This window comes from Pistacia vera, unplaced genomic scaffold (assembly GCF_008641045.1).
Source record: "Pistacia vera cultivar Batoury unplaced genomic scaffold, PisVer_v2 Contig467, whole genome shotgun sequence".
Taxonomy (NCBI): Eukaryota; Viridiplantae; Streptophyta; class Magnoliopsida; order Sapindales; family Anacardiaceae; genus Pistacia; species Pistacia vera.
The window spans coordinates 318,028-345,995 of NW_022196298.1; the positions used below are offsets into that span (position 1 = coordinate 318,028).

At 34.8% G+C, this 27,968-nt stretch overlaps 2 protein-coding genes, 2 long non-coding RNA genes and 1 pseudogene across 4 annotated transcripts; all 5 read right to left on the reverse strand.

Moving 5' to 3' along the window:
* Window positions 1–654: 654 nt before the first annotated feature.
* On the reverse strand, window positions 655–2,237 carry LOC116145741 (G-type lectin S-receptor-like serine/threonine-protein kinase CES101). The gene is made up of 2 exons (XM_031431187.1): window positions 988–2,237; window positions 655–899 (listed from the first exon to the last, which is right to left on the reverse strand). Exon 1 carries the CDS (start codon window positions 2,193–2,195, stop codon window positions 990–992), a length of 1,206 nt encoding a protein of 401 aa, XP_031287047.1. The 5' UTR covers window positions 2,196–2,237; the 3' UTR covers window positions 655–899; window positions 988–989.
* A 1,726-nt stretch (window positions 2,238–3,963) lies between these two features.
* On the reverse strand, window positions 3,964–7,966 carry LOC116145789 (annotated as a pseudogene).
* A 3,610-nt stretch (window positions 7,967–11,576) lies between these two features.
* Window positions 11,577–13,275, reverse strand: LOC116145766. The gene is made up of 4 exons (XR_004130425.1): window positions 13,172–13,275; window positions 12,929–13,061; window positions 12,423–12,501; window positions 11,577–11,964 (listed from the first exon to the last, which is right to left on the reverse strand). It is a non-coding gene; the product is annotated as an uncharacterized LOC116145766 (long non-coding RNA).
* A 371-nt stretch (window positions 13,276–13,646) lies between these two features.
* LOC116145765 (protein ILITYHIA-like) lies at window positions 13,647–26,250 on the reverse strand. The gene is made up of 32 exons (XM_031431208.1): window positions 26,198–26,250; window positions 25,957–26,104; window positions 25,065–25,187; window positions 24,913–24,969; window positions 24,724–24,834; window positions 24,446–24,637; window positions 24,149–24,322; window positions 23,303–23,413; window positions 23,132–23,201; window positions 22,949–23,027; window positions 22,562–22,664; window positions 22,313–22,483; window positions 22,098–22,220; window positions 21,905–22,018; window positions 20,829–20,935; window positions 20,670–20,721; window positions 20,473–20,579; window positions 20,297–20,356; window positions 20,097–20,211; window positions 19,636–19,746; window positions 19,400–19,537; window positions 19,199–19,321; window positions 19,001–19,072; window positions 17,696–17,808; window positions 17,013–17,171; window positions 16,505–16,601; window positions 16,241–16,423; window positions 15,564–15,758; window positions 15,297–15,476; window positions 15,054–15,186; window positions 14,548–14,626; window positions 13,647–14,089 (listed from the first exon to the last, which is right to left on the reverse strand). Exons 1-32 carry the CDS (start codon window positions 26,218–26,220, stop codon window positions 14,047–14,049), a joined length of 3,666 nt encoding a protein of 1,221 aa, XP_031287068.1. The 5' UTR covers window positions 26,221–26,250; the 3' UTR covers window positions 13,647–14,046.
* A 533-nt stretch (window positions 26,251–26,783) lies between these two features.
* Window positions 26,784–27,406, reverse strand: LOC116145767. The gene is made up of 3 exons (XR_004130426.1): window positions 27,349–27,406; window positions 27,126–27,242; window positions 26,784–26,954 (listed from the first exon to the last, which is right to left on the reverse strand). It is a non-coding gene; the product is annotated as an uncharacterized LOC116145767 (long non-coding RNA).
* Between the last annotated feature and the right edge of the window lie 562 nt (window positions 27,407–27,968).

A 27,968-nucleotide genomic window follows, 5' to 3' on the forward strand; every position in this document is an offset into this window, starting at 1 on the left:
CAGGTGAAAGATTGGGAGGCCCTGCCATGGTAAAATTCTCTATCTCGTATCCTTATCCTCCTCCTCTATGACCTTACATATACAGCGAACCTAACATATTGCTGCTACACATCTATTAGACTTTGGAACTTCCAGAATTCAAAGAGGGTTTTTATTTTTTATCAAAGACCTATGTTATATATCATGTAAATGTTGATCTTTCACACTCAAAAATTGGCGGAAATTAGTTATCCCAAAGGCAGGGAGATTGTCCATGTTTTATGGTATCTGTTTGTACTTTCTAAAAACAATCTTTTTCTGGGTAGAACAAGGTTTATTTTTATGTTGGTACTTTGTAGAAGCAAATTCTGACTATGTTTATATACTGTGAATACCATATTTTGGCGTTCTCTGAACACCCATTAAATTTCAAAGGAAACTAATGTTACTCTTAAGAAATTTTTTTATTATTTCAATATTTTCTCCGCACAGTCATATGGACATCCTTCATTGTATTTGATTGACACAAACCTCGGCATGTAAACCATAAGAAAGCAAGTATTGTTGTATGAATTCTGGATATTGTTCTCTATATAGGACTGAATATATAAGAGTTGCTCAAATAAATGGAAAAACATTGGAGATCTGATAAGCATACATGCACTTAGTCCGTTAATTGATTTCTTTTTCCTTCATATATTCTTCATAACCACAGTAACATACAATTGCATAGAAGATAACTACCATACATATATATTTAACTGACAATATCTCATGTCCTTAACTTGCCGGCTTCGGCTTCCATCATACAGATAGCTGTAGAATTTATTATGCTTAACAATACATAAGCTCATATTTGCAGAATACTATTTTCCAACTTTATGCAGCAATAATTCGTTTTGGTTTGTTTTTCTTCTTTCCTGCACATTAAGTATTTCAAGTATATATTAGCTGATTAAACACATAAATTATTAAAAATTGATTATAGTTAGATCGTAGTAGGCCTACCTTCAGTGTTTTTCAGCACTAGTGAGCACGTAAATATTGCCAATATATTCATATGGAATGAATTTTGATTCCTTTGTCCAAAACTGGCATCCAGTTCCATTCTGAGATGCAGAACGGTACGCAATACAAGAGCAATTTTTCCAGCACGCGGCATGACAATCACTCAGAGCCAAGCTTGCATTATAGTCCTGATAGCCTTCTACATCCATACCCCCTTTTCTTGGCTCAAAATAGTCTGAATTTTTCCTGCACTTCAAGGGCTTTTCGTTTAAGCAAACAGCAGTAGAATTCCTGGCAACAGTGTTGCATGGACTAGTAGTTTCAAATATCCAATCAACAAGACCAGAATGCTTATACAAAGTGAACTGTGTAATTTCGCCCAAAGACTCCAACTGCCACCTTGATAAAACAGCTGATTGATTTTTAACAGAATAAGAGAAATAACTTTCATTCTCATTTGTTACAAACTTGAACTCATATTCACTAATTCTCTTTGTTATCTGAGGTGCCAACTCAAAACTTCCATTTTTCCATGCCCCACTTCTCCAATATACTTCTTCTCGCCGCCAAACCATCAATTGGCTGGAACCATTAGGATCCAGGCCGAGTTTGAATGCCCCTGGAGATGGCAATTCATCACTTAGCCATGAAGAAAGATACCATTCATGGCCAGTCTTGAAATTGATGCCTAGTTTCATTTCAGGCAGTAGCATGTTTGACGGATAATCAAAACTCTGCCATAATATTGCTCCAGCCATTCCATCAGAATTAACCTCTCTGATGACAAAGTTTCCAGAATCTAGTAGCGTGGCTGTGATATTTTTCTCTGAAGTTCTCTTTGCTTTATTGGAACTTATAGCAATAGGAGGGGCTCCTTTGTATGCAATCTTCAAAATGCCATCACTATCCATTGTTAAAACACCAGAGGAATCAGGAATTGGATCGTTCGGATTGGCGACCCAAACAGGATAAACAGGTATGCTGTTGAACCATATTCCTATATATCGAGGAGCAAAGGTGCCCAAGAGGGCAGAATCCGACCCGAGGCTTAAAAATCCTAACCTGAACACCCCACCTGTTGAGTTCAGAAGCTCCCAGTCATGAAGCCTTTGGCCTTGTTTCAATGTATCTGTTTCTGCATGAGAAAGACATAGAGGCCTTAAAAAGGTGCATGAAATTATGAAGAAAAGAAGGCTAAGCAAAGCCATTAGCCCAAATTTGCAGAATTAAATGATTCTCTTAAAATTGTGAGGATGTCGTTGCATATCAATCTTGAGCCTTTGCATTTCTTTATATAACAAACAATGTGCCAAGTTTTCTTAGAAAATTCTTGTTCATTAGACACTGTTGTCCCACCACAAGCTGCTGATTTTTCTGTGCTTCTTTGATTACTGTTAAAGACTAGATCCCTGTATTATTAGATTTCAGTACTTTGAAAAGTAGAACCGAAATAGATTACTTCAAATTCAGTTGCCTTGTTTCTGAGGAATGTAGATTTCCACATGCATGCTTCAATTATTGAATCACGTAAATTTCAGAGTTTCTGGTCCACTTCGCTCTCCATTTTCAGTACTCAATCGATCACTTGCGTCATTTTTTACTTTCCCGGTCAAACTCTGAAAGCATGTGCTCTGTCCTCTGTATATGTGATAAATCTTTCTTTGAAAACTAATGGGGGCTAGTCATACCACGAGGTTTGATTCTGATTACTTGCATAAAACAGTTTGGCCCTACTATCGATTTAATACTTTCCTGTACATTAATACTCTCTCAATATCTAAGAAAAGTAATAGATGGTAGCCCTCCAAAATTGACATTTCCAGTTTTAAAACATCCTAATCTATACTGTTTGCTACTTAAATTGACTGCACTAAGTGGTACAACCTTCATGGTTGAGAGATTTGCACTCTGCTACTCACTGAAGGCTTGATTCAAATGTTCAACTTTATTAAGTACTGAGATTGGCTAAGGGTTTAGAAAGGAAAAACGCCAAACCTATGAGGCCCGTCAAGTTTGGTAATCTAACTTTTACTGTTAACATCACACATCGATTATGAAGAAGAATTTAGCCTCAACTAAATAGACTTGTTTTACTGAAGAATGCTTGCCTTCTGGGTCCAAATTAGATGACAATTACTTCATTGGTTCTCAGGATCAATTATGTTAATCATCTCAAAGAAAGGATCCGGGATTACATGAATTAATCAACAATTTTATGATAAAAAAATTTCAGGCCAGAGGTTAATGATTAATTTACTGAAAAAGCATCATCTACAAGACTACAATTAAAGACAATAGCATATTCAGATGATTGGCTCTGTACATACATGTAAACCGTGTCTTTGTGCTCATATTTTGAATGGACTTTTGAATAATTATGAAGCTCATCTCCCAACACCCTCCATTTAATGGACATTGAATATGATGCTTCCTCCAGCTACCTTTCTTTTCTCACCTTCTGAGACTTCCCTACAAAACTCTTCTACTCTTTCTATTAAATGCTGTGCTTTCAAATCTTTCCATCCGGATACTACGCTCCCTGTGCAGAGATTACCACATTAATACAGGCTGCTCCAAACATTTAATAAAGTTTCTTAATTAACATTCAAAGTTCAAACCCATCCAATTATCCGAATTTTACCAAAAAAAAAAAAAAAAAAAAAAAAATATGAACATTCACAAGACAGAATGAGTAACTAGCTAGAAATCGATGCTACAAATACAATTGATAATTAGTTTTAAATTAGCATATAAGAGATGCTGCTATTTCCATGTCTGTTTGAGCAAAAATACCAGAGGAGTCTTGTTTGAAAAATATTACACACTTCCCTCACATCTAACAAAACCAAAAATGTAGAATAAGCAAAAACAAATATGGAAATAGCAAGATTTTTCATAATTACAGAATCAAAGAATTTAATTGATACTAATTTTTTTTTTTTTTTTTTTTTTTTTTTACGAAGACAATAATGATGATTATGGGCATTGTGGATTTCTTCCAGGCCCTCCATATAAAAATGTGTGCCCCATTCGTTGTGTGTGAGCTCTTGATGTTGTAACAGTTTGTGTTTTCAGCTAGAGTTGAGATGCCTTGTGCGGAGGTGAGGCTGTTATCAGAATCCAATCTCCAGGTTCCTGAAATAGCTTGCTTTCCGACCCATCTTCAGCAAAATGGCCTGACCCCATTTGGTGGACGTGGGCTCGCCGTTGACTCGTGAGTTCACCACCTCGCCGCCCCACTCCACCATTGGCATGGTCCGCTAAGTGTGTAAATAGCTCAGCGGCCAGTATCCCACAAGTGTTTATCACAAATCCCATCCCCCAATTTCCTTTCTCGTCCTGAATCAAGAAAAAGAGTTGACATATGGGTCAGTATTTTAATGTAATTTAAGTACACAATGTTAAGAAAATAGAAACACGTACCTTCCAAATGAGGATGGTAATGTCGTATTGGTTGGAGGCATAGGAAGAAACAGGAGAAATGGCAGCTCCAATGGCTACTCTACTGTTTGTTTGAATGAATCCAGCGCAAAGAAGATTGTAGCATCCTGTAGCTTGATATGAATCGCTCTGTAAATTTGCAATGTATTATTTAATGATATTTGTTGTGAGTCTTTATTGTAGTACAAAATTATGCCGACAATAAAAGGGAGAATTAGAAACTCAATCCATGGACCTCATCAATGTAATTAAATGCCACCCACCAGATTGATTAATATCAAATTCTCATACACTTTCATATGAAGATGACAAGTAGAGCAATATTTATTTTTGGTTTTAAATACCATGAATGATCCAAAAATATTTAAAGAAAAATCAATAGAGCCTTGGTTAACAAAACCCTAGCATCTGTAATATTGTAAATGATTTAGTAAACGACTTTTTCCCACCCAAGGTTTGCTTTGATGACACTTTTTCACTCTAAAAGTTTCGAAATACCGTCTTCTCACCCAAAGTTTATATTCTAGTTAATACTCAAAATACACTTCATTTTCTTAGACAACATTCACGAGTTACCAAGAATCAAGGTAAGATGGGTTTTATAACGTAGAGGCCAATAGATCTAAGTGGTGACCAATTGAAGATTCATCATCGAAATCAGTTAAGAGCATAAAACCCTAATTTCGTGATGACTGACAATTAATGAGAAATCAGGTACACGAGTGAGAGAGGTTTTATAGAAAGGAGACTGAAGGTTCAAATGATTATGACAGAAAGAATTTTCGCCGTTAAAATCAACTTTAAATAGTAATGAAATATTAACTTTAGGTGAAAAAGTAGTATTTTAAAATTTTTTGAGTTAAAATAGTCGTTTACTCTTTAAAAGACATGGTTTTGGTAGGAAATTAAGGTTTAAGAATCGGCAACAATAATTAACCCTTTAGCGGGCAGGTGTTTGTTTAATTATTAGATTATGTTTTAGTAAGATTTTGCTTACAAGTTAATTAGGTTATCATCATTAAAGCAGAATTTTGAGATGGGATTAAATTAAATACAAAAATAATCAAATATTTTAATTATCAAGTTAATAATTATATAATAATTCCTGAATAAGAGGGAGATTGTCAACCCTAGATTAAGTTTGACTTTAACCTTCTGGACCCAGACCACGTGCAGTTGCTCGTGGAAGAAGGATAATTTACATTATTAATTATAATTAAACCTAGATTAGAGAAACTTACAGTCCAATACGTGAACAATCTCGGCCTGCTGTCACCATAAAGCTCCGGACTGACCTGACTAGTACAATAATCCAAACTTTAGAAAATTAAAAATTAAAATCAAAAGTATTGGTTACTGTGCATGCGGGGACAGGAAATGGAAGGAAGTACCTGCCATCCAGCTTCTATGCTGTTGAGATCTGAGCCGTCGAATGATCCCGAAAGAACCCAAATTTGTGATAGACTGAACTCGTTGACCACTTGGATTGACGGGTCCCACACGTTTATGGTAGCTCGGGCCCCATACACCTCTTGTGATGTTCCAGTGTAGGCGATCGCATGCTAATTTAAGTTACAATTCAATCAGATTTTGATATAGAAAATATGGAAAAAAACAAAGGTGGAAACACAATTCCCGAGAAGATTTTAAGATCATGTGGACCTTATTAATTATTTTGATAAGCATATAATAAATGGGTTGATTTTGCTGATTACTTTGGTGGGGTGGGGGACTGAGGAAGAAGTAAAGTAATACGCAATCTTAAGCAATTAAAAATATGTGGGCCCTTAACCAGGAGAATAATCAACGGTCTGATTTAAATTTCATATATGATCTTTAATTAGGGTTTTACTTTTTCAGATTCTAGAATCTATTTCTTGTAATTACATGAAATATCGTTAATCTAAATTGGAAACCCTAGTTCATGAAGTCAATTATCTCTTCCAGAGTTTCAGGTTAGGGTAAGAAGAAAAGACAGATCGAGAGGTGATGGGGATAATGAATGTGACAGATGTCGATAACTACTTTTCAAACATAAATGAATAATGAAGAAGAAGAAGAGATAAGGGTTGAGGGATGGCGAACCTCATGGCCATTGCCGCTCACGACATCTGGAGCATCGGCTCTTCTTCCAGCAAGACCAAATTTACGTTGTTGTTTCTTCTTCCCGAAATCAAACAACGACTTGGCTCTCAACACATCATCGACTGAGCTCCGACGAATTGGAACTGTTCCCCTTGGGCACCTTGTCCCATTTCTGTGCCACATTTGCCATGCACCTTTCAGTACTACTTCTGCATTTTTACTTGTGTTATTGCTCTTTGAGTCTCTTGTTAACTCTTCTTCTTCTTCTCCTCCCCCTCCTTCTTTCTTCATGGTTTTCATACCAGCAGGCATTGACGGTGGCACTTTCTGTTACATTAAGAAATATTATAATATAATAATAACAAGACATTAAAGAATGCTAGTNCATCTGGCGCATCGGCTCTTCTTCCAGCAAGACCAAATTTACGTTGTTGTTTCTTCTTCCCGAAATCAAACAACGACTTGGCTCTCAACACATCATCGACTGAGCTCCGACGAATTGGAACTGTTCCCCTTGGGCACCTTGTCCCATTTCTGTGCCACATTTGCCATGCACCTTTCAGTACTACTGCATTTTTACTTGTGTTATTGCTCTTTGAGTCTCTTGTTAACTCTTCTTCTTCTTCTCCTCCACCTCCTTCTTTCTTCATGGTTTTCATACCAGCAGGCATTGACGGTGGCACTTTCTGTTACATTAAGAAATATTATAATATAATAATAACAAGACATTAAAGAATGCTAGTCTATGTTATAGTTGATGAATAGATACCTGGATCTTGTGGTTTTTTAAAAGAGGGTGATCGAGAGCTGGCTGTTTTCTTTTATGGACACAATCTATGATATCTCCATCTGGGCTCTGTAAACATGAAACAAAAAAACAAATAAAGATTAAAGAGACTCTTGCATGCTTAATAAATTCTTGTTCTTGAGAAAAGTGATGAGAAGTGAAAATATATACCTCTATGGTGAAGACAGGAGGCTTGTTAATCTTGTGTAAATGCTTTTGAATTCTTTCAAGCCTCAAAGTACTAACTTGACTGGAATCTAAACCAGAAACAACCCCAAATCTATGGAGAGAAAATAGAGCTAGAAGAAAAAAAGGAAGAAGAACACCACCCATTTTTTCATTCAGTGCAGAACCATTACCAACCCTCAAAAAACAAGAGAGGAAAAGGACTCTTTACACACACTCTCTCTAAAATAAATGCTGAAAATGAAGGTTGGTGAAGGATGATAAATAACCTACTTTATCAGCATCAGCATCAAGAGATCATCATTGCCTAGAAATAATGCATTTGGATTCAAACACACAGAGAAGAAGGATAAAAAGAAAGAAAGCAAAGCAGTAAGTATTGTATATGAATTAAAACCTCTCAGAACTACCCAACTAATTAGCATTGGCCCCTTTTATTGCCCTTCTTCAATGTTGTATCTGCCACCATACAACTTTGCCATTAATACTTTTCTTTTTCTTGAAAACTCACACACATGTAGTGTAGATATATACCCCTATTACTTTCTTTTTTTTTTTTTGTTTTTCTTTTAGTTTTCTTTGCTTCTCAGCCTCTCCATCTATTCCATGGCGCGTTTCTTTGCAACTTTTTTTCAACTCCAAGTAGTACTCAATTGGTATACTTTCTAACCTGGCCAACTGCCACGTGGCCTTTCATTCCTATTGCTTCATACCTAATTTCGCTACATTATATCCGAATATGAATACGATATGCCACCATATATATATATATATGTTTAACATAAATTTTGTTCTAATTTATATTTATACTTTACTATATATTATCGTAGTGTAGTGTTAATGTTGGTTTGTTGAGTTTTTGTGAATTTTTTTTTTTTTTTTCCTTACGTTCAGGAGTGTTCAAACCAATTTGTGTATATTTCAACTAATCTCCTAGAGTCATGAAGTTAATGATCAGATAAGTTTCCAGTGATCACGCCTATTAATAATCAAGGTGGATCGAACTCAAGACCTCTTAAGTAATACACCCAAGAGTCTTAATTGACTACTCGACTATCCAATAGTGGTTATCATAAGAGTTTTTGTAAAATTAATTTCAAAAAACTTAATTTTGCTATGAATAAAAAAAATGATTTATTTGTTTCATTTTATATAATATTAATTAAGTACATTTTTGGATGAAATTAAGGTCTTGAAGCATAGTTTAATTAGTTTATCTAGAATTTGGAGTTGGAGGTGATGAAACCCAAGGAAGAAAGAGGGTAATTAATAGTGTTGAAATTTCAACGTGTTGGGGAGGCTTCCATGCTGCTTATATTAATTAATTATTATTATTATTATTATTATTATTGTCATTGAAGCATTGAATTGCAAGCAATTCCTTAATGTGTGCTACAATGCACTATTCTCCATGTGAGTGCGCATCATAACATAAGTCTAATTAATTCAAATCATATATTAATAAATTAATTATAGGAGATACCAAAATCATATGCTAAATAATTAATTGAGTATTATTATTAATACAAAATCATTTATAAAAGATTTATATAAAATGTCATTATATTGATTCTTTTATTTATTAATTATCATATTATTTGTTGTATTATATATTGTGTATAAGAAGTTTTTTGTTACATATGAATTTTATTGAAATTAAATTAATGAAATCGGTAAGCTTCTATTCTCGAATCTCGATCTCGAATACTGAATTTGCTCATTAATTCAAGAGAATTTTGGCTGTCAGCCAGGCCTTTAACTTTCCCAACCTGGAACTCGGATTTTGACCCAAATTAATTAAACTTCATCAAATGACTTTCATCATCCTGTATCAATAATTAAACAATATCAAAGCTTATATATATATATATATATGACAGTCTAGAACAATGGTGATTCCATTCCATTAGATTAATAGCAACTTACTGTTACGAAATTAATAATTTATGTATCTTACTCTCTTCTTTAATGCATAATAATGAGGAAGTAATTTGTTTATGCCAAATTCAGGAGCAAGATCATCCTAAATGTAAATTAACCCTATTATTAATCATCTGTAAAACTAACCAACAAAGCTCAGACCCTATAGCATATTTATTAAGTAGTAAGCTAATTACTAAACTTAATCTATCATTTTGCATCATCTAATATCTAATTAGAATCCTGGTGATCCATTTTAGGGAAACCAAGTTTCATAAAGCTGATAAGAGCAAACCAGGAAATGCACAGATATCCTGTAGATCCCAGGTTTGATTTTCCGTTAGTGTAAAGATAATACATTTGCCCATGATTAATCGAAGAGTCACGGCGGTGGGTTGTTATAGTAACTTTTCTAGGGAATAGTCGAGTACAGAAGTTAGATCGGACATCTCAATTTCAAAAAAAAGATCATACATATATTGTTAAAATAATTTAAGCTAATCAGTGTTTTAATATAATTACGCGTGGATTTTGTTCGCTGAAATAGGTGTTGACACCCAAACAGTGGAGCCCAGCTCATAGGTTATATCTACATATATAAGAATGAAACATAATAAATGAATCAAAATAAAATAACAACTACTTGAGTTAATATAATTAATTAATTTGGAGAAGAGTAGAGAAAAACACATAATAAATGCCTCTATTTCTAGGTGGAACACCGAATTAAAGGATCAGAATTGATGAATAAATAAATTAATTAAGTCACCTCTCTTGAGAAAATAATAAATTTGATTAATAATGGTCCTCTACTCTATGGGTTTATTTATGTCTCCAGGCTCTGGCTTAGCTACTAGCTTTTCATTATCAAATAAATAAAAAGAGAGTCAGACATGCCTAAATTCATTTTACATAATTAAAATTCATTAAAGAATTATCCTAAAATATAAAATTCTTCCTTAAAGAAACCTCATGCATAGTTAATACTACCTTATAATATTAAAATCCAGTAAAAAAGTAAATAGAGGTTGCATGAACTCCTGAATTTGAGTCTCTACAAGCGTTAATATGGGTGATCACTGAAGGATTTACCTCGTCGTCAACTTCAAGATCTCGGATGATTAGTTGAAGTGTAGACAAATTGACCTAGACATTTCCGTCACAAAAAAAGAAAATAGGGTCACCATATTTTTCTAATTTCACTTCATTGCTAAAATCAGATCCTACTTTGACCAAACACAATATGTAAATTATTGCGGCAAATACAGATATATGCATAATTGGGCACACGAGAAATAAGTCAAGAGGGGTATTTTAGTAATTGAGGGAAGAACTCGCTTTTAAGTGAAGTTGGCGTGAAAAGGGGTGACTTGCTATCGAAAATTTATTATAGCAACACCAAAGACCAAACTAGATGTCTGACTGTAAATTTACCAGAATAACCTTAAAAATAATACTTATGAACACAAAAGTATTGACAGATACGTTGAAAGGGATTTACTTAATAATTGTCCTAATTGCATTTTAATAAATGATTTTCAGCCTTTTAGAAAATGTATTATGGAATAATACTAATACTTATTAATCAATTAAAGATCCGTGCGCTTTATTATGAACAATAGTTTCAAAATCAAAAGTCACCACTCCAAAGCCCAAACTATAAATTTGTGGTCATATTGCATTATTGCTAACAAGGTAACTACTAAAACTTTTGAGTAATATTATCTTTACACCACTTTTTATACCATTTTCATTACATCATGATATGACATATACCATATCCACATAAAATTTTAATTATTTTAAAATTTTAATATTATAATAAAATTATTATTAGTAAAATGATCATGGTGTAAGAAAAATAGTGTAAAGAGTGATGTAAAGGTAACTTTTACTCGATCAGTAGTTCCAGAATTCTAAAAAATTAGTTGAAGTATATGTAAACGAACCTAAACACCCCATTCATCAAAAAAATAAAAAATAAAAATTTCGTGGTCATATTAATTAGTGAATAATATAAAGCATTCAATTACTAACTGTGCACATTCATCAACAACTTGAATTAAAAAAGGGTCGATCTACTCGGAATGTAAATACAGATCATGTAAACCATTTGACACAGAAATATAACTCTCATAATTTAACAGATGACTATAAATTATATGACAAACAATTACTAGTTTTCTAATTACAAATGAAAGCTTTACAAATTAGCTTTCTATTTGCATTAGCAGTTGCCAAAATTCATACAAAATTGTGATGAGAGAATATATGGTCTTCAGACCAGTATATGATACCCTGTTGGCTAATTGATTACCCAATTACAAATGACAATAAACAAAATTCGGATGAGACAATTTTGGGTTTGGACCTCTCTTTGTGTGTATATCTGTATCTCCTATGAACAAACACAGACGCCATAAAAAATTCGGCCATAGACTTCCCTCATCATCAGATTATACTTCCACTCTTGAAGAACTTCAAAATTAAAATGGATCGGTGACCACCAACATTTTCAGCCACTTGCCGAGTCATCTTCACTGTCGTCACTGTCATCACTGCATTTGCATATCCAGCAAACGGCAAATGTAAAACAAACTTAAGGCATACCCAGAAGTTCAAAACCAATGTGGAAATAAAGATATTCTTCACCACAACAGACAAGGGTTTTACGAGTATTATGATTGAACAGAAGTACGTTGTACACTATATATATCCTGACCTTTTTTATGTTTTCCTATGGCTATAAGCTGGGGACTACTACTAGACTCTACATTCTTAATATCGGGAAATTTGTGTGGTGTAATATCCCAAGTAGATGGGCCCAAGAGAAGTTAAACCACCATCCAAAACAACCCTTAGATGGTAAATTATCTTGCATGGTTGTGTGCGAAAGTATGATTGGAATAAAGTAGGTAAAAGGAATTCCTATAACTTATTTAAATTCAGGAGAGGACAAAATACTTAATAACTAACAACCAAAAAATAAAAATAAAAAAGATGTTCAATGAAATACCTGTGCTCAGAAAATTTTGATAATCGTCTGGCATCCAAACCTGTAATAAATTTTTGGGCAGCTTGAACATATTCTGTCCCTGCAAGTGCAACATCAAAATAGCAGTACCACTAAGTTTTAATTAAGCATCATTGGATCAGTAAGAGAAAAGAACTTTCAGAACTTGGGGCACGTAATAGCCCAGATGAGGCAAGACTTGAATTTTTCTCAAGAAGAAGCTCCAACTAGTTTATTATCAGTAAATGAGTACCTAGCTCTCTCTCCTCTCTCTCTCAACTACTTGTCTTCTCTAAATGCTCTGCATATTTCTTTTACTTATCTCTTTTGTTCTTTGAATTAGCCAATATCCAGCTTAAGTCTACATATCCTATTCCAGTAAGTCAAATCCTTTCCCTACATCACGCCCTCTTGCACATAAAATGTTATTTTGAATAACTATTTACTAATTAAAACTCAGCCACCCAAGGACAAGCCACCAGATGAAAAGTGACAGAAATGAGACATACCCTTTGTCAACTGAAAGCAATGCAAGGCGCATCTTTCAGCAGCCAGTCTCACTGGAGTACTTCCGTCCTTCAAACATTCAGCAAGTGCAGGACCAAATATTGTCACATTCGCCGCTACTGCTGACGGATTTGCCTGCAAAATATATGCCACAGTAATTCCAAATTTCTTATACCAATCAATCAGTACACTAGTGAGCAATCTTAGTATGATAGCGCCAAAGCAGCAAAACATCATGTACATACTTTTGCAACAGATTTTAGAGCAGACAATGCCCTTCGACGAACTTCACTGGAGTCATCATGCAATGCTAACACTGCCGATGAAAGAATATCAGCAATTGCCTTGGGGTTAGAATGGTCACTTTGAATTTGATGAAGTAAAAGCCTCCCTAATGCCTTGGTTGAAGCTTCACGAAGCGGAAACTATTTTCGTGGAAGTGTCAGAACTTGGCCCAAAAGAAAAAGAAATAAAAAAAAAAAAAGTGGCATAGCTTTCCCGAGTCAGATTACCTTCTCATCTTTCAAGGAGCTTTTGAGACGGTCTACAATTGATGGGAAAACTGGAGACATAAAAACTGCAGAAGGATTGTGCCTAAGCAAGGCAGAGAATGCCAGTACAGAGCCATGTCTAGGAGCCCAGCCAGGAGAAGAAGCTAAATTAAAGAGNATCTACTCGGAATGTAAATACAGATCATGTAAACCATTTGACACAGAAATATAACTCTCATAATTTAACAGATGACTATAAATTATATGACAATCTTATGGACAAACAATTACTAGTTTTCTAATTACAAATGAAAGCTTTACAAATTAGCTTTCTATTTGCATTAGCAGTTGCCAAAATTCATACAAAATTGTGATGAGAGAATATATGGTCTTCAGACCAGTATATGATACCCTGTTGGCTAATTGATTACCCAATTACAAATGACAATAAACAAAATTCGGATGAGACAATTTTGGGTTTGGACCTCTCTTTGTGTGTATATCTGTATCTCCTATGAACAAACACAGACGCCATAAAAAATTCGGCCATAGACTTCCCTCATCATCAGATTATACTTCCACTCTTGAAGAACTTCAAAATTAAAATGGATCGGTGACCACCAACATTTTCAGCCACTTGCCGAGTCATCTTCACTGTCGTCACTGTCATCACTGCATTTGCATATCCAGCAAACGGCAAATGTAAAACAAACTTAAGGCATACCCAGAAGTTCAAAACCAATGTGGAAATAAAGATATTCTTCACCACAACAGACAAGGGTTTTACGAGTATTATGATTGAACAGAAGTACGTTGTACACTATATATATCCTGACCTTTTTTATGTTTTCCTATGGCTATAAGCTGGGGACTACTACTAGACTCTACATTCTTAATATCGGGAAATTTGTGTGGTGTAATATCCCAAGTAGATGGGCCCAAGAGAAGTTAAACCACCATCCAAAACAACCCTTAGATGGTAAATTATCTTGCATGGTTGTGTGCGAAAGTATGATTGGAATAAAGTAGGTAAAAGGAATTCCTATAACTTATTTAAATTCAGGAGAGGACAAAATACTTAATAACTAACAACCAAAAAATAAAAATAAAAAAGATGTTCAATGAAATACCTGTGCTCAGAAAATTTTGATAATCGTCTGGCATCCAAACCTGTAATAAATTTTTGGGCAGCTTGAACATATTCTGTCCCTGCAAGTGCAACATCAAAATAGCAGTACCACTAAGTTTTAATTAAGCATCATTGGATCAGTAAGAGAAAAGAACTTTCAGAACTTGGGGCACGTAATAGCCCAGATGAGGCAAGACTTGAATTTTTCTCAAGAAGAAGCTCCAACTAGTTTATTATCAGTAAATGAGTACCTAGCTCTCTCTCCTCTCTCTCTCAACTACTTGTCTTCTCTAAATGCTCTGCATATTTCTTTTACTTATCTCTTTTGTTCTTTGAATTAGCCAATATCCAGCTTAAGTCTACATATCCTATTCCAGTAAGTCAAATCCTTTCCCTACATCACGCCCTCTTGCACATAAAATGTTATTTTGAATAACTATTTACTAATTAAAACTCAGCCACCCAAGGACAAGCCACCAGATGAAAAGTGACAGAAATGAGACATACCCTTTGTCAACTGAAAGCAATGCAAGGCGCATCTTTCAGCAGCCAGTCTCACTGGAGTACTTCCGTCCTTCAAACATTCAGCAAGTGCAGGACCAAATATTGTCACATTCGCCGCTACTGCTGACGGATTTGCCTGCAAAATATATGCCACAGTAATTCCAAATTTCTTATACCAATCAATCAGTACACTAGTGAGCAATCTTAGTATGATAGCGCCAAAGCAGCAAAACATCATGTACATACTTTTGCAACAGATTTTAGAGCAGACAATGCCCTTCGACGAACTTCACTGGAGTCATCATGCAATGCTAACACTGCCGATGAAAGAATATCAGCAATTGCCTTGGAGTTAGAATGGTCACTTTGAATTTGATGAAGTAAAAGCCTCCCTAAAGCCTTGGTTGAAGCTTCACGAAGCGGAAACTATTTTCGTGGAAGTGTCAGAACTTGGCCCAAAAGAAAAAGAAATAAAAAAAAAAAAAGTGGCATAGCTTTCCCGAGTCAGATTACCTTCTCATCTTTCAAGGAGCTTTTGAGACGGTCTACAATTGATGGGAAAACTGGAGACATAAAAACTGCAGAAGGATTGTGCCTAAGCAAGGCAGAGAATGCCAGTACAGAGCCATGTCTAGGAGCCCAGCCAGGAGAAGAAGCTAAATTAAAGAGTTCCTGAATGAGGTCAGCCAGCTCAGCATCTTCCATGTACTGAAATATCATTATAAGAACACAATTCAACAACAGAGAACAAGAATACTAAATCAATAGGTACACTAAGGACAAATTCTTAAATCAATACTAAAGTCGACAAACATTAAACAAGATGTGGAGAGACATGTAGAAGAAAAATGTAAATTGTAGATATTACAGGAATGAAAGACAATAAGAAGTATCCATCAATTCAACAGACCATGACTAGAACACCCTCTCTAACAATGCTTTAGAAAATATATACTAGTTAATGACATTTTTAATCAACTCAAAAAGAATCTAACAGAAAGCTTCATTGTGCTGGCAAAATGGTGTATATGGCGGTTGGCATGGTGGCACTGATAGAATGCCCCCAGTTGTTTGACAAACAACAGCACCCAACATAAGCGAAGTATTCATACTATGGGCGAAGTTTCCCTCCCAACATGAAAATTAAATGACACAAGTGCAGCAAGTTCCTTAAAATAACTTCACCAAACCTGTGACATGATGCCCAAAATGATTGCAGCAGATATTCGAACTTGGTCATCATCGTGATGAATTAAATCCTTCAGGATAACATAGACACGAGATCTAACAGTACTGCTCACAATCTTCCCAGCATGCTTCAGTACACCTTTTAAAGCAGTCAAAATGGCCTCCCTAATCCCAGCATCGGATTCCTAATCAATCAAATCTTAAAACAATTATGTAAACCAGTTTCGGACCAACTTAATGCAATAATTCAAAATAACAAGCATCACCTGCAAACTTGTCAGAAGGTCACCAACTAAAGGATCAACCCTGGTACTGAGAGCACTAAGCTTTCCAAGTGCAAGAGCAGCACTTGAACGAACAGTCCTGCACACATACATAAGTGTTCGAGCTAACTAAAATGAATGCCAATAACACATAATGCAGCATATAAAGCTAAATGTAAGTTATCATTATTGTTATTGTTATTCTCATATATATAAGCATATACATAATGAAGTAAAATAATCCCAAACATCCTTTTTTCTATAAGAAACTATAAACTTGTTATTCAATTAGTAAAAGAGTACGAAGATACAATTTCTAACTGGGTAACTACAGAGAATCAAAAAACCAGTAGAGGTGTAAAATTTTATACACTTATTTGTAGTGAGTAATAATCCTTCCACTAAAGAAAATAATCACAATCATCAAAAGAGGACTTTCATCTTGAGTACACCGATATTCCTTCAAGCCATTAAATGAATTGTGTGTACTAAAGAAATCCTCAATACTAACCTGGTATTATCCTGTAGACACTTGATAAATGTTGTTTGAAGCTGGGGAAGAAAAGGCTTAAGTGCCATCCCACCCTTTCTTATTATGATGGTTAAGGTAGACAAAATGGCACTCTTCACCTGCCACGGGAACCGATCACCAATAATTCGGATAAGAGGCCTGCATCAACAAATACAACAGAATGTCAGATTTTATAGAACACTGAACTGTAGTTCACACAGGCATCAGAAATTGTGTTAAGGAACACCTAGCTTATAAAGCAATTTATTCAGTGGTCTATTCTCCTAACTTCTAAAACAGCACAAACAGATGAATGAATTTGAGTGCGTAAATGAAAATAAAACATTTAGAACAAAGATTCATTTTTAAAGATTTTTAAACTTCACGTGAACACACAAAAAAAAATGTAACAGTCATGAGTTTCGAAAAATAGACTTTGAACCACAGAAAAGAAACTTTACAAAGAAATTCCAGAACTCGAGAAAATAGGAAAAATGCATCCAAGAGACCTGAACACTCAATCCATTAATGAGGGAGTGAACAGGAAAAACTGGAACTCACAAACAAGGCAATTTTTTCTATTAAGAATAGTGCTTTACCCAATTTGAATCCACCAATAAATATATCAACTTTACTAACATTTAAAACATAGACAACAATTACTAAATAACCACAGCATATACCCTGTTATAGGAATAACAAACTCCTTCAGTGCTGGTTCACTAGTCACTTCAATAAGCTCCCCAAGACCCAGTGCTGCCTGCTCTCTTAATTCAACGGACCCACTTATTAGACCCTACATGTGCAATAAAATATCAGACCGAACTTATAGAAAATGGAAACAGCATTCTGAAATAAGATAAACTCCACACCTGTGCATTTAGTTCACGTTCTTTCCATTCTAAAAATACCTTTTATGATAATTAAAATGCATAAAAAAGAACCATGAAAAAATGGCATTGTAGTTGAGACATCCAAAAGAAATATTTTGGTGATGTTACTATAACTATTAATCTGTTACTGATTTTGTTTTTAAAACGAACAGGAGAAACCAGTGGGATAAAGCCTCCTAAGAAAAGTGACTCAAGTGACAACATAAAATCTAGAATTGAAAATTTCTCAGGGCCCGCAAACAATAACACTTAGTTCACAGATCCTTAAGCAATCAACTTGGCACTAGAGACAAACTACTGAATGATGACCACTTTTCTTTTTTCTTTTTTTTCATTGTTGATAGGAAACAAATTATATCATCAACGAAATAAATCAAAAAGTACGCATGTTGATAAACTAGTTATCCACTAAGAGATAAAAAAGAAGAGACCTCTAACCTACCAAAGAATCTAGGAGCAAAATGGGCTATGTAATACTACAGTACTGGGGGTGGAAGGTTAGCCCCCAGTGACATAACAAATCCCAATGTTTGAAAACTAATTACAAAAGTAGCCACCGGAAAACAATCATAAGAAAAGATCAAGTTGGGAGATTGCTGCTCCCTAATTAAAGTGAATGAAGAAAAAGGGAAAATCTCTAAATTCTGAAGAAATAGATACACAAAATAATGCCCTAAATTTAACTTTGTCCCACAGGAGAGGACCTTCCCCTCCATAATCTTCAAATTTCTTTTGTTTCTATCCAGCCAAATGACCCAAAAAACTGTCAAAACCACAAAATCTGACAATACTGTTGCTTTCTTATTACCCCTAAAAGCCAAAATACTTTCTATAAGAACGGAACAGCAAGAGGGACTGACAACCACATACTGTACTCTGTTAAATTTCTCATTATTTAACTACTTAAGAATAGATTGTTCAATGAAATTACCGGAAGCTCATTTACTTGTAAAAGTGGAGACATAGAATGATACAGGAGAAACAGAAGCTAAAAAGACTCAGACATAAGGATAATTCACTGGGGAAAAGAACTATAGAAGATAATCACAAAATATTTTAATTGAATGCCAAGAAAATAAGTAAGAAAAGAAATACTTGAAGAAATATTGGAAGCAATGGCTTAAGAGCTTTTGGGAGACAGAACCCAGGAATGAGAATTGGCCCTCCCTGCAATTTGAAATAATAAATCATTTTCAGATCAGTTCACATTAAACAAATAAACATCTAAATACGTGAGAACGAATTACAATGGATCATATACCATCATCAGTTTATCTGCAAAGAAACACACACCTTCTTTTTTCTGCGCTCTTTATCTCTGGATGTAGATACAGCATCACGTACTAGCTTTATATATGAAGGCAGCACCTCTTTGGGAACTGAACCAACAACCCTTGACAAAGCCTCCCACGCAACCTGGTGAACAGAGCATAAGATCCAATCTACAATATTGAGGATCAAACGACGGAACACACATAACATATTTAAATATACCCCAACAGTAGCTGAGTCTGGATCACTAAGCAAAATAATCAATGTAGATATCATATTTGGAGCTTCATCAACCAAATATAATTTGCTGTTTTTGTAGAAGTATCCTATCATATATGCAGAACTTCTTCTAATTGAAGCCTGAAATCATACAAGTTACAAATATAAAGTGAGTGAAACTGAGAAAGATAAAAGATATGATGAGCACATCAAAGACATCCACTAGTAATCAAGCATACCTGACTGTCCCCAACACCTTTAAGAAGCTCTGATATCAAAGATTCAATGCCTTCCTCATCTATAACAAAGGCTACTGTTTCTGCAGCTTCCTTGGCCAAAGTTTGAACCTCCTAAATACAAAATAGCAGTAAACAATTTAACATAAGGAAAAAGCAGTATAATTACTCTTAAGAATAATAAAACTAATATGGTACTAAAGCATGATTATTACATCATCTGCTTTAAATATTCTATTTATTTTCAGTTTTCATTCCTCCAAACACATTATGACATGAGTTTTATGAATGAAGTTTTGTGAAGAGGTTGTATATATAACATTATTCTGCTTTAATAGGCCAAATGAGCTGCATGAAAATGACAGGAAGCCATATATATACTGTATAAAAAGAAGGCATGTGAAGCCAATTAACACAGGTAGTCAGGAAAACAAAGTACAATTAAAAAAAAAAAAAACAATTACCGAATCTTCACCACCCATGGCAGAGAGTAAAGCAGGAAGAATAGTGCCAAGGTGAAAATTAAGGCCAGGACCGGCAACCTCTGCTAAAGCTCCAAGAGCATGTGCATTAAAGGCTCTGGATAAATGTCCAAACTTTTAGTAAGAAAGCATTCGCTCTAAACTGAATCTTAAAAACGTGACAAGATAAAAGAGACACATACGATAATGGAGGATGGACAAGCTTGGGCAAAATATGAGGTAAAACAGCAGCAGTCCTGACACTAAAATTGTAAAAAAAAAAAAAATATTAATAATAACAATTTAGGATAGGAAAATGTACAAAAACGTAACAGAAGAACAGTGAGTGACAATAATAATATACTGAACAAAATGTTACCTTAATATTTGCTTCAGGCCATCTAGGGCAGTATCAGAGGTTTCATCATCCTCCAAAGCATGTAGAAGAGTTGGGACTATTTCATCAATTGCTTGCATTCCGGCACTCTATGTCAACATATTTATGAGTTATATTATCTTCAGAAAATCATATTTAAAAGATAAAATTCAAAGGGAACCTGAGAATAGAAAGAGAACCTTGAAAAGAGTGCTAAATGCTAAGCCTGCCGACTCACGAACCTCAGGTTCGCTGTTAAGATCAATTAAAAAAAAAAAAAAAATCAGAATGTCTCGTCCAATAAAAATAAAGAAAATCTCAAGTGGAATTAATAAAGGAACAAATACAAAATAACAAACCTATCACATAGGGCTGTCCTGATAGTAGGGATGAGCTCATCCATGAAACTCACCAACTGATTCTTACCAGCACTGGCCATCACTTCACTCAGACCAATGCATACCCCCTGACAGTCATTTGGATATGAGAGTGTGTCAAACAACAGAAATACCAAGCTAAGATTCCTAGCAAGTCTTGAAACACAAATACTTCAACATCATCTGTAATGAGGGAACATAACAAAGAAAAGAGGGGAAAAGGGTTGAAAGCAAGGCCTCCTTAAGTTAAGAGCATTGATGATGCAGACCCAGCAACATCCTAGTCTTACACAACAAAAACGATATATGAAAAGGTGAACTAGAATGGGGATAAAAATATGAAAACCTGTTACCATATATCAAGATCTATCATTGCAGACACTAGGACTTGGATTTTGTTTACGTGTTTGACATTACTACAAGGCTACCTCCGTTGCTATAGCTAAAAACTTAATATAAAATGACAATCAATAAAAAGATATCAAACACATTCCACTGCCAGAAAAGGCAAGCTCGTTTCCCATCTATAACCCTCTCATCTCTCTTCCGGTTTCTCATTCAAATTTACCTGCTGGCTGATAATCTAAAAGATTAGATAATGAGCCAAATATCAATAAAAATTCTGAACAGAATTATCAAGATGATTTGGAACCCCAGTAATTTGTTCTTTATTAAATCAAATACCTAAATCCATAGTCAAGGATGGCAAGACTTTAAGTAAACTATTTGAACATTATAAATATTATCACTTTGAATGGACATACAAAAGAAAGTTCATTCCCGAAAAAGGTCTATTGTATATGAGAGTGTAAGTGACAGCAAACATATTTACATCTAGACCAAATCCTAATTAGAAGTAAAAAAAATAAAACATTAACAAAGCTAAGACTAAGTCATGACATTAAATAATAGTGGAATACAGGAACTCAAAGCATACCATAGTATAACATGTCATAACTATATCTGAATATTTCATCCATTCACAACCTCATGATATAAAAGCTTACACACAATATCAGGGAAAATAAAAACCATATTACTGGAAGAACAAAAATTACTTGTCTTCTGCTAGCATTAGGGTCCTTCAGCCCTCGGGATAGAATTGGTATGATCAAAGGAAGTACTCTTTCCCCAAGCTTCCTAACAAGCTCTCCCAACGATCGTCCAGCAACCTATATTATCACCATGATTTTTTTATTTGAGAAATTTACAAAAGTACCCTAGAAATAGATTAAAAATACACATACGAACCTGCCGCCTCTCAGAGGATGAGGATGCAAGAGAAGAAATTAGTGTATTCATCAAAACTGGCATTATTTCCTTGAGAGTTTTTGGAGTATTCGCCACTATAGTTTTCCACACATGTAATGCAGCCTGACAAGAGGACGGATCATTTCAACTCTAACATTCATGGTTGTCTAAAAAAAATTACATGTCCACAAAACTGAGAAACTAATATATCATACCTGACGCACTGAAATACTGACATCAGTCCGAACCATATACAGAGCAGCAAGAACTTCATTACGCTTTTCCCTTCCAAGCACCTCAATGATAGCACGTCCATGTGCTTCAGTACTAGCACCTTCATCATCACTGCCACCCTCAAGTAAAGCTTTTCCAGAAGTCCCAGCAACCTAGACAATATATATAAGTAAGATATAGCTAAAGCATAAGAATTATTTGGACTAGGAAAGAAATTAAGAAATATTAACCTTAAACAAGAGATCTCCCAAAAGTTCCACAGAGCTTTGTCGGATACGCCAACTATCATTGAAAATACCATCCTCTACAGCCGGAAGGAGCAAAGGTAATGACCTGAGACCAAAGAAGTAGATATGAGTGCTTGAAGATAATTTAACATTTTAACATTAAAACCATTCAGGAAGACAGCAAATCATGGCAGATTTCATACATAAAAAGTAGAAAAAATAATTTATTAATTAACCTTCCTTCTTGAACATTTTTGTAATACAATTTGCTTCATCCTTTTCAATATATTTTCAGTATTAAAAATAAATTCAGAGACACACCAGGAAGACATGCCAAACATGAATCAATACTAAGCAAATAAATAGTCATTTTAAATGAAGTGTGTGTACGTTGTTGCATAGTGCTCCACAAGGATATGTCCAGCACCCAATGCTGCATCACGCACAGATTCATTCTCATCGGCAAGACCTGTATAAAAATAAAAAGAATTACATTAAAACTTAACAACAATCCTCAAAGAAAGTCCAAATTGAGATGAGTATATACTCCACACCAAAGAAAAATGTATTTACCATCTAAGATCGCAGGCAGCACTTGCTGCAAGTAGTTCTGGAATTGCACACCTAATGATCTTGGCAGATACTAGAAACAAATTTCCATAAAATAGGGAACAGTTATATGGAGCCTAGCCAAAGCAAACATGTAAAAGAAAAAATGAACAGTCAGACAACATGAGGTTTCACCTTGAAAAGTGTTAGATATCCATCACGTACAGAAGCTCTCTGATGGGAGCAGTTTCGAATAATATCTGGAAGAATATGTTCAAAGTATATGGTGCCAAGTGCAGCTAACACCTGCGAGATAGATAGATAGAGAATGCTTAAGCAACCGCAACCAAATTGAAATCACAGAAGGAAATGTCATCCCTAAAATTTTACAGAGTTTACTTTATAGCAATGAAAAGAAACACCTTGCTGGGTACCTATAACAGATACTAGAAAACAAATGGTTTCGTGCATTATATAGATATATATAGTACTGCCATTTTAAACGATTCATTGACTGCCTTATTACAGCATAATGTATCAACAATTGCATTATTACAATGAATACAGTATTTAATACATTAACCATACAAATGCAATAAAAATCTAATTTTTATACACAAATAATAAAATAGCAGTGAAAACCACCACACTCTTAAAAGCAGCAATAATAAGAAACAAAAAATTAAAAAAGGTCCCAAAGAAAAAAATTAAACTACGGCAAAAGCTATATGAACTAGAAAGAGCATAACAATTAGCCCCTTAAATGGAAAATTTCAGACCGTAAAAGAGCATTAAAGTTAATCCTTCTGCATAGATTAAACAACACAAAGCAACAATAAATAAGTACTATGAAGAAGAAAATTGATTATAGAGGCAGCCCAAAAGAAAAAGAAAACATAACAAACTTTTGAATACTTTCACAGCAGGGCATAACTTGAAACCAGAAGATATGACCATGAGGAATGATCCATTATGGACTAAATTAAAGATCTTTTAATATCATAATGGATAAAAGTGAAATATATAACGGATAATTCTAACCTCACTCAGTCCTTGAGCAGCTCCAGAGCGCTCAACATTACTATTATCAGATTTTAGAGTATCTAACAACCATGGTACAAGGTCTGGAAAGTTTTCTTCTCCCATTCCTCTTATAAGGGATCCAAGGGCCCTCGCTGCAACAGATCTAACTTCTGGAATTGGATCCACAAGCACCTGTTTTTATTTTCAATAGAAAAATCATGAGAAAATGTTCATATAGGGAATCATGAGAAAGTGAAAAAGATGTAAAAAAATCCAGTAAAAAGTATATAAAACTCCAGTAATATAAAAAATTACCTTTTTCACTTCAGGAAGGAGCAACCCTATATAGGGAATCATATCCTTTGGTTCAGTAACCAATGAACACATATTTCCAACTATTTGTGCAGCTTTCTTTTTGGTTTCAGCGCTTCTCTCCCTTAGACCTCTATGTACAATAGGCACCAATAGAGCAAGAGAAGGTGCATCTACTGAATTTACAAAAGTTGTCTGCAAAACACAACAAACATTTATGGCAAAAAACAAGACAAGCAAACTATAACGGGAAAATTACATTTTTATCCACAAAACCTTACATGGAGGAGTATATCAAGAGAATATCTTGTGTGGTCATTGGGGTCAGTAAGACCCATCAAAAGAGTAGGGACAAGAGAAGCTATTTCAGGATTCTTTATCACACTCCCAACCTAAGAATAATAATAAAACATATTAAAATCAAATAGTAACAAGAAAAAACAGTATTTAATATCATAAAGCAATTATACCTGCTGAAGTGCTGTCTGCCCAGCTGACTGGACTTTGGGATGTGTATCTGTTAAAACCTGAAGTCAGAATAAAAATCACTGTCAGACAATATAAGAAGCAGACAAAGACCCAATAAAACAGGGAAGCAAAATGATGAGTTATTCAGTTGAACCTCAGTCAATTTTGGCACGATCTTTGGAAGGCACTGAGATAGTTGTTGAGGAGCACAGTAAGCCATAGCACCAAGTAGTTGTACACTGCTTTGTTTTGTGCGCCAAGCTTTGTCTTCAAGACCCTAAGCGGTATTGGGGCAAAAGAAAATGTAGACGAATGCAGGATAAGATAGGGCAACAAATTTTTGCGATACAGAACCATGAGACCTTTCACCGGGAAAATGCAAAAATTGCATTGTAGAAAGATTTCCTTCTCATAATTATAAATCTTGGTCAACCATACTTTATCTGTATTATTATATAAATATGTACATTCTGAGGTACAGATCTAAATCTGAACTTAAACTCTCGCGTGGAAGAGTTAACTCTAGAATGCAAAACTTGATAAGATTTTTTGTTTTTATCTTGATCCTACCAGATTAAATCACCAAAAGACAAAATTAAAAAAATTCTTCCATAAAAGAACTTAAGTGGATTTTAAGAAAATGCAGACATCTGCAAGAGAGAACTATTTATATCCAAGGGCAGTCTTAACTGCTGCTCTGTTCCAATAAAAGGTAGATCCGACAAGCCAAACTAGTTTTTATTTTACTCCCAAAAAGAAAAAGAAAAACAAGGAGTATCATCCCAAGCATACCGAAGAATACAGAACGTGTAACAAATACACTATGTACTTGGACAAGAAAAGATGAAAATGCATGATACTTTTTACATTTATGATATGAGGAAAATTTTGCAGCATCAAGAAGCCTATCATGAAAAGATGACCAAGATTTTGAAAAACTGAACACAAAAAATTAGGCAGAGCATCTTTATCTCTAGCAAACCTGATGGAAATTATGGAAACTACAATAAAGGAAATTAGATAGAGCATTATACTAGAATTAAAACCTTTAATAGTGATGGCAGGACAAGCTTCACCCCCTGGGCACTAAGTTGAGACATCATTGCACGAGCAGCACTATCAGCAGCTTCACGAACAGCAACAACTTGATCGGAGAAAGAAACCAAAAGCAATGGTAGCATTTGGATCACATACCTGGATCAGAAGTGGTGAAAAGGACCAGATAAACTAGTTCATTAAGAATAAATTATACAGAGACAAAAATGCTCATAAATATTGTTTACGTACGGTTCAAACAATCTCCCAAGCATTTCACAAAGGCACTCAAAAGCCAGTAAAGACCCTTCNCCCCCCCCCCCCCCCAAAAAAGAAAAAGAAAAAAAAACCAATCCACTGAATATCTGATAAAATAGCCAGATCACCCATTGCAAGTTACAGTACCAACTAGCTTCATACTTTTTATAGTCAATGAAGGGGACAGTTTGTGTTAATACTCTAATAATTGACTAATTTGTTAAGGTATAAAAGCCCTTTCAACAGAAAGCTGCACCAACCTCTTGTAATGCGTTGATGAGGTATAGTGCTTCCAAAAGATCCACATGCAACTAAACTCATTTTCAGTAGCACTTGAGTTGCCACATTGGATTCAGATTTGGAACATAAATAGAGATGCAAGCTTATAGTCCCCCTCCCTTAAAATAGAGACACGCACAAACATTTTCTCTTTTGGGGATTTGGAGAGTGGGAAGGGAGGGCTTAAAGTCACTAGAATCCTTACAAGCTGAGTTAGCACTACCTTAAATTTTTATTCAACAAAGTCACCAAAATTTATGATAATGCAAAGTATTGGTAAAACTAGGGGCCAATAATACCTGTCTGCAAAACCTTCTCTTAGTACAGCCACAATGCCATACTTCTTCAGGGAAGAAAGTCCTAATCCCTTAACCACTCCAGCAAGTCCAAATGCTGCTCCACGACGTTCTCCATATTTGTCGCTTTTCATTAGCTGATCCAACAGCCCAGAAACGAGTGCTGGTGCATCATCCTATGCAAGAAATTGTAACATTAATTTAAAAGCAACTTTTAATCTCCATTAAAAACCCAGAAATGGTCAAAGGCATAATTAATCTGTAAAACATCTAACAGACCATGCAGAAATGCCTAACAATAAATAAGAACACAAACTAAAATCCTATCCAAGCAACATCTTACATACTTGCATTGATTGCATTAATGGAGACAGGCATGATGAGACTGCCCGCTGAACAGCTTCTGATGGAGTGTTTAATACATCCAACAACTTCTCTACAACAGCATGAACTTTAGGATCATCCTGTTACAAAGAAAGGAGAGTCAAAAATGAATATCAAATGCATATCCACTCAAAAAAATAAATAAATAAATAAAGACAAAAATGTTGTATATGCTCAAATTGGTACCTTCTCCAAATGTTTTGCTAGGGCTCCAGTAAAAATTACTACACCCTCGCGAACCAGACAAATCATGGCAGATTTCATAAAAAAAGTAGAAAAAATAATTATTAATTAACCTTCCTTCTTGAACATTTTTGTAATACAATTTGCTTCATCCTTTTCAATATATTTTCAGTATTAAAAAAAATTCAGAGACAACACAGGAAGACATGCCAAACATGAATCAATGCTAAGCACATAAATAGTCATTTTAAATGAGTGTGTGTACGTTGTTGCATAGTGCTCCACAAGGATATGTCCAGCACCCAATGCTGCATCACGCACAGATTCATTCTCATCGGCAAGACCTGTTAAAAAATAAAAAGAATTACATTAAAACTTAACAACAATCCTCAAAGAAAGTCCAAATTGAGATGAGTATATACTCCACACCAAAGAAAAATGTATTTACCATCTAAGATCGCAGGCAGCACTGCTGCAAGTAGTTCTGGAATTGCACACCTAATGATCTTGGCAGATACTAGAAACAATTTCCATAAAATAGGGAACAGTTATATGGAGCCTAGCCAAAGCAACCATGTAAAAGAAAAAATGAACAGTCAGACAACATGAGGTTTCACCTTGAA